At 41.2% G+C, this 12,825-nt stretch overlaps 1 protein-coding gene across 1 annotated transcript in view; it reads left to right on the top strand.

Annotated features, from left to right (window-relative positions):
* aclyb (ATP citrate lyase b) overlaps positions 1–12,825 on the top strand; it is a 29,064-nt gene that overhangs the window by 4,451 nt on the left and 11,788 nt on the right. The window contains exons 2-7 of the mRNA XM_039789092.1: positions 7,919–8,100; positions 8,721–8,843; positions 11,007–11,069; positions 11,518–11,708; positions 12,211–12,290; positions 12,646–12,776. Coding sequence (XP_039645026.1) covers positions 7,942–8,100; positions 8,721–8,843; positions 11,007–11,069; positions 11,518–11,708; positions 12,211–12,290; positions 12,646–12,776 — 747 coding nt within the window. The 5' untranslated portion in view covers positions 7,919–7,941. The remainder of the gene's footprint in view (positions 1–7,918; positions 8,101–8,720; positions 8,844–11,006; positions 11,070–11,517; positions 11,709–12,210; positions 12,291–12,645; positions 12,777–12,825) is intronic.

The following is a 12,825-nucleotide window of genomic DNA, read 5'->3' on the forward strand; positions in this document are numbered from 1 at the left end:
GACTTCAACAAAACTGCAGAGCCGAAGTTTGCGTCGTCTGCAGCTCTGCATGTGTGCGTGTTTGTGTCGGAGCACCGCTCTCTGTCAATTTTCAGAGAGGACAGATAAGCTTGCGCTTACGCGCTCTCAGGTACCGAAATTTCAACGTTTAACGTGTAAAAAAAAGGACATGTGCGACTGGATGTAAAATTCAGCACACTTTCAAATTTTGGTCGCAAAATGCGAGCATTTGGTCGCAGTCTGGAGCCCTGGGGCCTCATGTATAAACGTTGCGTACGCACGAAAAGCTTGCGTACGCTGGTTTTCACGGACACTTTGTGATGTATAAAAAATTAACTTGACGTGAGAATGTGCGGGGCGTCACGCCAACTGTTGAGCAGACGTGAGAATGTGCGGGCCATCCGCAAAGTCTTTTCTGGCTCTGTAACGTGGAGAATTTTAACTGAAAAGTGCCGAAAATCAATCAACATTACAAAATAAAGTTTCAACTATAGTTATTGGCATACGTCTGTGACGTTGTCTGTGAAAAACATAATTTTATCCGCTGATACTCCATAAAAGTTGGATCATATTATGTGGAAATTGTTTCACATCTTTCGCACTATAAACTGTTTAATTTGCAGGCTACTTAATCTCTGTTAAACATGAGGATGGGAAATGAATGATAAATCCACTTAGAAAATACTTTCAGTCATCCTCTGTATTTCCCATAGATGAAATATCTTACTGGCAACAAAAATATCGGCACGGAAAATGCAATAGTGTCTCGTCTTTAGTTGCTGAGACTCAGACATCCATGGCGCGCAGGAGGCGGGACGCACGGATCTATCTCCCCAGGAACAAACGCTGTGTCGGGAGGGCTAACTCATGTGATGCGTAACTGATCCCGTGGATGATTTGTAGGCTATAAAGTGAACAAGGTGTACCCGGTGCACCAAACACTCGGCCGTCTTGACTGTCTTAATTCTGCAAATATTTCTGTAGTCCTATTTACTATTTCATTATTTCATCCACACTCGCGTAGCGGATCCGTGCCCACTGTCACCTGCCGTGGAGACGCTGGCCTCACTAACCTCTCCTCCTCTGAGTCAGGTCTCCCTCGCGCTGGACTCAGTTTCACTGAGCGTACTAACACTTAATAAATAAAATAAATGGCATTTCATCAGTGAGTTCAAACTGCTTATTGTGCGTAATTTGGACTGACACTGAGTTGCATGTTCTGTTACTGGTGTGGCGCTGCCGCTATTCTCTTGATTTCCACTTCGACATTAAACATATATTTTTTTTTATTTCTGCCATGGTTCGGTGCATTCATGGCCTGGTCACCATTTGCCATTCTGGGCATTTTCTTTTATTGCTTATCCAAGATGACAAACCTCCAAACAGAATATTTTTTTCTCGCCTCTACCTCCGCGATCACCACCACCTCAACCTCAGTCGGTGAAGTTTTTTTTTTTCTTCTACAGTGGGATAACCCGTTGTGATTGTACAAAGAATGACGTCGGGGGCGCATTTATAGTAATTTCCATATTCATTTATGGGAGGAGGCAAGGCGGGTTGGTCACTCATTCATGTGCGCTCAATTTCACGTTGATTGTGATGTATAAAGGAAAGGTGCGCAGGACCTGGCGTATGACCGGTTTTATACATGTGAATATTTCTGTGCGTAGGTACTTTTCAAGTTTTGGCCATACGCCATCTTCTGGTATGAAAGCTGCGCAGTCTTTTATACATGAGGCCCCTGCTGTTTTAAAAAGACACCCTTTTATTTCCTATTCCTTTGTCACAATGGTGAAGACAAATGAGCTGCCTGAGGACATCATAAGGGCTATTATTAGTATACCTCCAAAGGGTATAAGGCCATCTCCAAAAACCTTGGTATCCCTGTTTCAACAGTGCGTAATGCTATTAAGAAGTTTGCCAAGCATGGAACTGTCAGGAACCTCCCTGGATGTGGGGGGGAAGAGAAAAATTGATGAGAGAAGTCTTCGAAGGTTGGTGCGAATGGTGGCAAAAACATCACGTCAAACATCCAAAGACCAAAGGCCAACCTGGAACAGTTTGGGTCATGGTTTCAACAAGTACCATACACCGAACACTAAACCAAACAGGACTTCATGGGTGAAGGCCAAGGAAGACACCATTGCTGAGGAAAAGACGGAACGACTGATCTTTGCCAAAGAGTGCCTGAAAAACTGCAGTTCTTCTGGGAAAATGTTCTGTAGACAGATGAAACAAAAATAGAGCTTTTTGGCAATGCACACCAACAGTTTGTTTACAGATGCAGCAATGAAGCCTACAAGGAAAAGAACACCCTACCAACAGTTAAAGCTGCAGTAGGTAAGATTGTGAAGAGCCAGGACTTCGCCAACAAATTTGAACATCGACAACTTCTCAGTCCCTCCCCCCTTTCTGCTGCAGCCCAAACAGTCTCCTAAGCCCCCCACAACGGAGTTTGACAGAACTGCCTAGGCATGTCAGACATGTTCAATAACTAAACACTAACACAACGTTAACTTTACTCACCAACAGTAAAACGATGCTAACTAGCAGGCTAGCGTTAGCCATTTCAGCATCATATGTGACCGACCACTGTGCAAACGTTACTATCATGCTCACCAACGTAGCTTTGTGGACTTTTGACTACTAATAACCAAGTGAAAGATAAATCATTCATCGTAATTATGTTACCTGTTGAGAGGAAATGTGGCTATGTCTGCATCGTTCTTCAGATCTTTAAAATCCCGCAGCTCACGCCACCTCTGAAAAGCCTCTCCAATATTCACAGGAGTTTTGGGAAACCTTTCTGCAGCTCGTGCGCGGGGAGGGGGGAGGGGAGAACGCTCTTATATGCGTGTACGTGCCTGAGCAGTGGAAGAAAATTGAGAAAAATTGGAGAAAATCAACCGGGAGCGCTGAAATTTTGCCAATGGCACTACAGGCTGTAGGAGGTGACAGAGGAGCTTTTTATTTTTACATAATTCATGTAGTTCTACTGGAACATAGGGTCAGTTTCAGCAAATATGACAGAAAATTAGTTTTATAAGACTTACCTACTGCATCTTTAAGCATGGTGGAGGATCCATAATGCTGTATTCTTTCAGATGAATGAGGGCATTTATGCTCACTACTAACCAAGCATAAAGGAGCTATGATGAGTTGGTAAATTTAGGATTTATTATGCCTAAAGGATATTAGTTCATGCAGTTTTTAAGATGAGCTCTTTTCAGCAGTTCTGGTGCATAGAATCATCTGTAGGTCTTGGACTTTAACTGTGTCTAGGTTAAAGGTCCCATGGCATGAAAAATTCACTTTGAGTTTTTTTTAACATTAATATTAGGGCTGTCCCAAACGATTTTTGTTAAACGATTAATCTAGCGATTCTTTTTTCGATTAGTTTACTAATCTAACGATTAATTTTCCCATTGCTCAATTATTAACAATTTACACAAAACAAATTTCAATAAGGTTAAAATCTCTATTTAATAAAATTGTTTAACACGGCACTGTTCAAGTAAAATAATTTTTTTTTTTTTTAGTGCAACCTGAAGCCAGATGTAGGCGATCAATCCAACCACAAAATAAAGTCACTTTCAGGAGTAATACAAAAAAAAAACTTAATGTAAACCGAGCAAGTGCAAAAAGAGTAGTGTATGAAAGATTAACCTGTATTTGCTTTTTTAACAGTAGGTAAAATAATGAATAAGCTCTTGTTTAACATCCAAGCTCTTTTCCCTTTTAATTTAACTTTAATTATTTGTATCTAAAGGCTGGTTAAGCACTGTAGGGAGGAGAAGTTGGGACAGTCAATAGATACATTTCCACTCATATACCCAACAACTGCTGAACAACGCAGACGCACAGTCCTCGTCTTATCAACCACTCTCTCGCCTGTAGCCTACTACTGGAACTGACCCGAAGACCAAAGTTTTCGAGGCGCGGACGGCATGAGACGAGAAGACATGGCACGGGAGGCTCCAGACTGCAGCCATATAGTCTCGAAGTTTTGCCAAACTTGTGATCTTAAAGAGGCCGGCAGGGAACTCTTGTGGGTCGCCACCACTCGCCATAATCGTCCTTTCGTGCTGCTATTTCTGACTAACCCCACCCCACATTCACATTAGCTACAAGAGACAGAGACAAAGCGACAGGCTACCATTCATTTTCAATGGGAGTGGCCGTTTGCCAGCGACGAGCTCGCTGCTGCCACGAGCAAGGCGGGGCCAAAATAGACAAGAAGTCTATTTTATGCAAATGTGGAGCGATGCGACAAAGCGACAGCCAATCAGAGTGAAGGGGCAGCGTGACGTAGGTCAGTGGCTCGAGTCGAAGAAAATAATTCAAGATGGCGGAAAACGCTTCAGGACATCGTATTTCTGTATATATCTGATATGTTTGGCATTTTATCTCATATATTTTGTTACTTTTATCGAGAAATAAATACTTTTAAATCTAAAAACATTGTTCTTGTGACTTAACAATACCTCTGAAGTAACTTTTAAGACGTGCTTGAAGGTAGCACCAGAGAATTTCTGTTTACTGTTGCCAAGCAACCAGGAGTAGGCTAGGCACCCTCAGGAGCGCCCACAAGTGAGTGCATGTCACTCTCTTTTGTAGCTAATGTGACTCACTCACTGGACCATCGACCTGACAAAACACTGCATGTAGGCAGAGCCTGAGGCGGAGGAGCTTGGCTAGCTTCAGAGCTAAGGCAGGGCTACAGATCAGGTGTCCCTAGAACCGGCGTATCTAACAGTAGTTCCGTATTACATTAGTTCCGCATTACATTAATTAATTTGCATGCAAGTTTTATTTATTTTATTTAGTGACGCGTCGACGCAAATTATTTGTGTTGACGCATTTATGTAATCGATGACGCCGACGAATCGTCCCAGCCCTAATTAATATATGTTCCCCCAGCCTGCCTTTGGTCCCCCAGTGGCTAGAAATGGCGATAGGTGTAAACCGAGCCCTGGGTATCCTGCTCTGCTTTTGAGAAAATGAAAGCTCAGATTAGGCCTGTCACGATAACAAATTTTGCTGGACGATAAATTGTCCCAGAAATTATTGCGATAAACGATAATATTGTCATCGAGAGACCATTTGCATCTAATATAATGATAATGGCATAATAATACAGGTACACCTTTTCAAAGATCAATACACTTTTATTTCTAAATAATATTTAACACTGGAACTGGAAGACATTTTAAATATCCAGAACATGTCTTTGATCTCCTTTAGTATGTCGTCTTTCACGCTGATGTACAGTTGTGGAATTGCCGTTTGTGACACAAGTTCTCAGACTACAGACTCTGTACTACATTTTACAATTATTTAACTCTAAATATTAAATTTAAATAATATATAATTAATAAATTAAATCTATCTGTATGGCTATCTGCCACATGGCGAGTAAATGTACCAAAATAGTTCTGTTTTTCAGTCTTCATTTTGGGCGAGGCGCGGCTTCTGCTCCTCTTCAGGTCGGAGCTTCGTGGGCGTGCGGACACACACACACACACACACACACACAGGTGCAACTCTGACATACTTTCCAAATCCGTGTCCGCGGACAGCTGTAGGCTTGTACCGTTAATGTTCTGTGCATTGTCGGAAACATGCAGCCACTTTCCTGAAACCGCTTGCGAGACTGACCAGCGGCGTGTATGTCCGAGCCCGTCTCCACAGTCTCCACCTGCAGGTTGTCAGCTGTGTGGTTTGGATTGAAAGGGAGAAACGAGACGCTCAAATAACACGGTGGATATCGCTCATATAGGCCTACTTTCTTTTGACGGGCCCTTAACTGCAAAGTGCTGCGGGAAACCCTGCTCCAACTCTCAACTAGCGTTTGTCTGTCTCTGTCTCTCTGTCCGCAGTCCCGCCCCCACAAAGACCATGCGACTGACAAGAGGGTTCACTCCTCGTTACGCTAAGGAACCGAGAGTGGTCCTCCAGTCTCTTTGGTAGAGAGAGACGAGGAAAACAAACAAGCATGCAAATGGAAATTATCGCGGCCGGAAAAATTATCGAGCTCCTTTTTTTTTTATCGTGCGATAATTCGATTTATTGACTATCGCGACAGGCCTAGCTCAGATGGGCCGATCTGGAATCTTGCTCCTTATGAGGTCATAAGGAGCAAGGTTACCTCCCCTTTCTCTGCTTTGCCTGCCCAGAGAATTTGGCCCATCCATGAGAGAGAGACATCATGGCTTTCAAACGGGCAAAGTGGCAGTTGGTCAAGGCCACACCCCCACCCTCCACCTTGCCCCCCCCTTCTCTCCTCCTCAATAGCTACAGACACAGAAATGGCACATACTAAAGAGAGCTCATTGTGGGACTGGCTCTAGTGGCTGTAATTCTGCACCAAGGCTGAATTTTGGGAAATAGACTTCAGATAAGGGGACCACTAAGGTCTATATAAAAGCATCCAAAGAGCACCATGTCATGGGACCTTAAGTAGTTGCCCTCATTGGATAAACATGCAGCAGATAGGGAATACTTTTATAGTTTATCTCAGTTTGTAGCAAATGGTATGTCAAATACAGATTAGAAAGCTTTAGAGTGCCACTTTGCTTGACTGTAATTGAATATGTAACCCAATAGATTTAGGCTAGTCAGACTGGCTTTTTTTTAAAGATTGTTTTTTGACAACATAAGAAAAATAAAAATCAACACCCAAAATACACACACACTTACACGGAGGGGGGAGAGGTACAAGTATGCCCAATTCATCTTAACCCCAAGCCAAGGAAACCAAAACCAAAAGATGTCCAGTAGCATGCATATCATTTTAAGTGATGGTTCGGAGTAATTTCACCCTAGTGTCCTTTGCACCATGACATTGAGCCAAACACTCCCGCTCTTTTTCAGAAAGCATCGGGTTCTAACATTAGAGTAGCGCGTTATCAGCTGAATAGCTTAGCGAGAAGTAATGGACCCATTTAAGTTCAATGACCTAACTAATACTCCGAAATGATACCAAACTTCTACACTAGTACAAACAGGTTATGCACTCATAAAACAATGGATTGGAAAGTTTGTAAGTACACCAGAAGTTTATGAACACTTGCCTGCTCTTTTGCTCTCCGTTGTTGCTGCTGCTACCTGCAGTTAGACGAGTGCTTAGGGCCGTCTACAAATTACTACACCGAAAAGAGATTTATTAATTTAATGATTAAATAAGGTAATGTCTCCAAACTTACCTCAATTATTGTTTCCTGCTAGTTATACTACAGCACTTACTTAAAAAAAAATTAAATTAATATATTATATATATATATTTTTTAAGTTAAATTAAAAAATATTTTTGTTGCATCTCTTTTTGGTGTTGTAATTTGTAGACAGCCCTAAGCACTCGTCTTACAGCAGCAACAACAACAGCAGAGAGCAGAAGCCAGCAGGCAAGTGTTATTTACATAAACTTCTGGTGTACTTACAAACTTTCCAATCCATCGTTTTATGAGTGCATAACCTATATGTGTGTAGACGTTTGGTATCATTTTGGGCATTATTAGTGGGGTCATTTACGAGATACAAACGTGGGTCCATTAGCCTCTGCGCTAAGCTATTCAGCTGATAACGCTACTCTACGCTAACTCTCCCAATGTTAGACCCAGGTGAAAAAAGCTTCTGGGGGGGTGTTTGGCTCGAGGTCATGGTGCAAAGGACCCTAGGGTGAAATTACTCCGAACCATCACTTTAATCCAGTGTCACACATAACATGTGGAGAAGACTTCAGATTTTTTGACAGGCATGCAATAGCCCCCATCTTGGTTTAAAATCAGAATTAACTTGGCCTGTAGTTTCTAAGTGCTTAAAATGCACCTTTGCTTAGTTTGTTTGTTCTGTCCATCAATATAGCTACATACAATGTTGTAACTCTGTGAAATTAACTGTTGACCTCCCTCTCCCAAAGGTCCTGTGCCATCCAGTGCTACCATGTCGGCGAAAGCCATCTCAGAGCAGACAGGAAAAGAGTTCTTGTATAAGTATATCTGCACTTCAGCAGCTGTGCAGAACCGCTTCCGCTATGCCAGTGTCACTGCTGAGACTGACTGGGACCGCCTCTCACAGGAGCATCCGTGGCTGCTGACAGAGGTGAGGCTACTGCGTCAGACTCAACACAACCTAAACAGCCTTCTTCTCAGCCTGTCGTAGTTTTAGGTTGTTTCCTCGGCTGGCAAAATTAATATTGAAGTCATGAGGTTAATTATGTACTGTATGTCTCTGAAACGCTGTGCATGAGTTGCAGGACAGTATTTAATTACATCACAGTGGCATGTGACTTTGTAGTTGGATGCATTGAGTGACTGTTATGATTGTGTGTGTACTTGTGGAAATGTTTTAAAAAAAATAGAGCTAGGCTCGCTAGAGCGTTTAACTTTTATGATACTCCAAAATTGTTTTAGTAGCATACTAGAAGATACCACATATTGAAGGCAGAGTTTGAACCAGGGTTAACGAATGGATAAATAGTGCTATTAACATACAGCTGAAACAAGGATACTTTTGTGTGTGTGCGCGTGTACTTTTATTAAAATTTACTAGCAAGTAATATCTTCACACGGAGAGCTTGTCATATTTGTGGGAAAATTTAGTGATACCAGTATCATATTTTAGCCTGGTATAAGTTTTGTTTGTCACACCAGTATTGTTGCAAATCTGTGGTCTATGTTTAATATGTGGCTGGTCTGTTTTTTCACTTGCTTCCCTTATAGCGGCTGGTGGTAAAGCCAGATCAACTAATCAAGCGGCGTGGGAAGCTCGGTCTGGTGGGCATCAACCTGGACCTGCAGGGTGTCCGAGAGTGGCTCAAAGACCGTCTCATGAGAGAGACCACTGTGAGTTGACTGTTGAATGAGTTGTCTGTCTTAGTGAGCGTTCAGACCAAAAGCAGCTGAGAATTACCCTTAAGACAATGAAATCCAGGAAGTCCAGCGGAAGTAACTGATCGAAGAGATTGAAGGTTTATCAGACAACAAAACGCAGCCCAGTTGTTTATAATATTCAAGGGTGTGATTCTTCCGGATAAATGCGGCTTTTCCGACCTGAAAATGAGGCTCTAGTAAATCATGCTGTTGCCGGGTCATGGTAGGTGCGCCGTATATTTTCCTGCTTTTTTTTTGTCCTTTGCAAATCACACCTACGAATACTAGATTCAAAAACCTATCCGATAATACTAGATAAATGATTTACATATCTGTTAGGTTATTGTTTGTTGTGATGATCGGCACGTAAAACGGTAGAACTAAGCTGTTGCAAAGTAATCTACCAGAAAAATGTATTTGGATGTATTTCTTTGGCCAATACTGACATGCGCTGCATTTTTTCACACAGTTCTGAGCACTGCTTTACTGGTCACTTAGCTGTCTTGTGATCCAGACAAAGGACAGAAGTCTGTCTTTTGTGAAGGGACAGCATTCTGTGTCCGTATCCCCATTCAAATTGACATTCTTTAATTTGCTCAGATAAGTACCCGATACTTACTCTGCCTGCCAGTGTACCAGCTCACCAATAAATTACTGTTAATTTCTTCTCCATCTCTCTAGCCTTTAAAACACATTCCTCATTTGTTTATTAATCTTTGTCATCTGTTTGAAATGCATCTTAATTATCCCCCATGAAGGGAATTTGGGATATAACAGCAGACAGCATTAATGGTATATGTGTAGGGTTTGGTACCGACCGGTATCAACCGGAACGAATTGCAAGGCAGATTTCGGTACCTCATTTCGGTGCCAATAAAATGCCTTTTGCGCTTCTCTCTGATGCTCTGAAACAGACGTTGGAGGCAACAGGAGCATCGCTGCACGTGACGCTAGTTAACACTTCACAGCAGGTAACGTTAGCCTACCGTTAGCTAGCAGCTGGATTAAACACAGTTAAAATGCTGACTGCAAAACAGTGTGACTGTAATTCACTGTAGAGGATTCCAACACAGGACGTTAAGCTGTGTGCAGCTGCCATTGTCGGAAAAACAACACAAACTGAGCATTCACTTGAAACTAGTAAGCCTCGTGGTGCATTCAAAGTTATTGTAAAATTCCCTATTACCCTATTTTTTTTTTTTTTTTTAAAGTATCGGTTCAGGCACCGTTTTTAAAAGTAGCGTTTTAGCACCGGGTATCGGGTGGACACAAACGATACCCAACCCTATATATGTGATGTTATAAATACCACAAAGACAACTCATTTAAATTATCAAATTGCATTGCATTTTAGGTATGTTTAGCAAAGGATCCCTGATCCTCAGTGTGATTGTTCAGACTAATTATGTCGTAAATAAAGATAACATTGCAGTCTAACAGTCTGACCAATGTAGAAAATCACATGACTGCCACATTGACTTTTTTACGGCATCTGAAGAGAATGTAAGCTACAGTTCCTTGTCCGTTAGTCCCAGCATATGGACTTGTTTGTAGAAGGTTGCTGTGTCCAGTGCCAGAGGCCATGGGCTTATGTTTAGATCTGCCAGGTCAGAGGTTAATGTTGGAGGGTGGTCTATTCTGGTCCACCAAACATGCTGTGCTGCACTTCAAACAGGCTGCCGCCAAACTTCCAGTACATACGAAAGGGAATTTACGCATCAGCCATGTAATTAGTTGTTACTTTTTTAATATAATTAATGATCACAAAAACGAATAATCAAGAAAAATTATTTGCGTTTGGCAAGTAAACTATTATTTTGTCTGGCGTTCTGAATGGGGGGGGAGGAAAAGTATTAAGAATTTTCTTTACTTTTTCATTTTGTTTTTAAATTCAATAATTGCAACATCTTTCCAAAAGTCAAATAATTGTGATTTTAAAATTGACCAAAATAATCGTGATTATGATATATATTTTTTTTTTTTCTTCCATGATCGAGCAGCCCTAAGATAAACAGGGTGTGTAAAGATGGTGATAAGAATTCAACCTTGGAAGCAGAATGTAATGTGCAGACTCCACTTCCAAATCTATAACTAGGTTAGTCTAATGTGCTTGTGGTTTGTGTTTGCCTTGAATAGGTTGGAAAGGCCAAGGGTGTGCTGAAGAACTTCCTCATTGAGCCATTTGTTCCACACCCACAGGTAATGTATGCTAGTTTCTTAAGTCATTCCACATCCTGTTTGTTATGTTTGAAAGCCATGTTAAGTTTATTTGTGTAGCCCGTTTGACCCAGGCTAACTAAAGAAACAAATAGTCAACCTATTCAGCAGGTCTTTGAAACCTCCAGGGCCAGGATACAAACAATATTGTTGTGTTTTGTATTTAGGTCAGTGTGCATGTGATTAATTGATTTCCTCACAGTTTTGTGAAGTGAAGAAATGGAGGGTAAATAGTGTTGCATTATGTGTGTGAATTGTGTGTGTGAGAAATTATGAATGTCAGTTTTGTTAAAATAGAGAACTGTATGTTCTGGACATTCAAACAAGCTTGTCAGCCTTTTGTAAATAAGTGAAAATGCAAACTCTGCAATTCGCAAAATAAATCTGTAAATATGTGTTTGTGTACCCTACCATCTACTGGTCCACCCAGGATGAAGAGTTTTATGTGTGTATTTATGCCACACGTGAGGGCGACCATGTGCTTTTCCACCACGAGGGAGGAGTGGAAGTGGGTGATGTGGACGCCAAGGCCCAGAGGCTGATGGTTGCAGTGGATGAGAAGCTGAGTGAGGACCAAGTCACAGAGCAGCTCCTCACACACGTTCCTGATGAAAAGAGAGAGTACGGACACATCCTTTTTTTTATTTGTTTTTATCCACACTGAAAGATATACAGCAGTCAACTTAACTCAACTTCAGAGAGACTTTGATAAGAGGTGCCCCCCCTCATGTCTTTAGCCTGTTATTGCTACAAATACACAGTAGAAACCTCTTTTTGCTGGATTTCATTTGTTGATGTTACCTATATTTGCGTGCCAGTGAATCAAAGAAGCTCTCTGTCTTCAGTGTACTTTGTTAGTCTTTTGTTCTTGTGTGACCTTGTGTAGTGTGTTTTTAGTTTTTCCCTTTTCCAAATACCCTCCCCCCGTGTGCAGAGATCATGCTGATCTCTCTTTTATGCAGCATAATATTTCTGTTTGGGACTAGTTTCTCACAAGCTTAGAAGCAAAGTGTGATCTACACTTCTATTATTTTATGTGGTTTTCTACTAAGATTTAATTAGTTGTTGTCCTTGAATAGTGAGTTTAGTTGACTTTTTTTTTTTTTTTTTTTTCTTCTTGAAGAGTCTTGGCCAATTTTATAGTTGGACTCTTTAACTTCTATGAGGACCTCTACTTCACCTACCTTGAGATCAACCCTATAGGTATGTTTTTATTAACTTCAAAGACCCATGCTCAACTGGGCATATTTATATTAATTTCTCCTTTATGACTCTCAAAAGTGTTATTCTTTAGTCTGGGAAGGAAGATGGGAACTGTTCATCACTATAATGGCTCCATTTGGCCATTATTAATTCAATAGAATGAATTAAGTACTTTGAGGGGATTCATTATTAATTTATGGGAACAAGTTACTAATGTGTGCACATTCATGATCAAATTCAAATTAACAAACGAAAAAGTTTACTACGGTTACATTCTCTTCTGTAACATCTGTATCTGAGAAAAACATTTAAATATCAAATTAATGGATAACACAACTTTTATTCTCTTAACAAGTCGTCACCAACGATGGAGTGTACGTCCTCGACATGGCAGCCAAGATTGATGCCACAGCAGATTACATCTGCAAGGCTAAATGGGGTGATGTGGAGTTTCCACCACCCTTTGGCAGAGAAGCATATCCAGAGGTGAGTTCTGAAGCACGATAAAGCAGGTTTTTAATGTATGTGTGTATTA

This window comes from Perca fluviatilis, chromosome 21 (genome assembly GCF_010015445.1).
Source record: "Perca fluviatilis chromosome 21, GENO_Pfluv_1.0, whole genome shotgun sequence".
NCBI classification, from domain to species: Eukaryota; Metazoa; Chordata; class Actinopteri; order Perciformes; family Percidae; genus Perca; species Perca fluviatilis.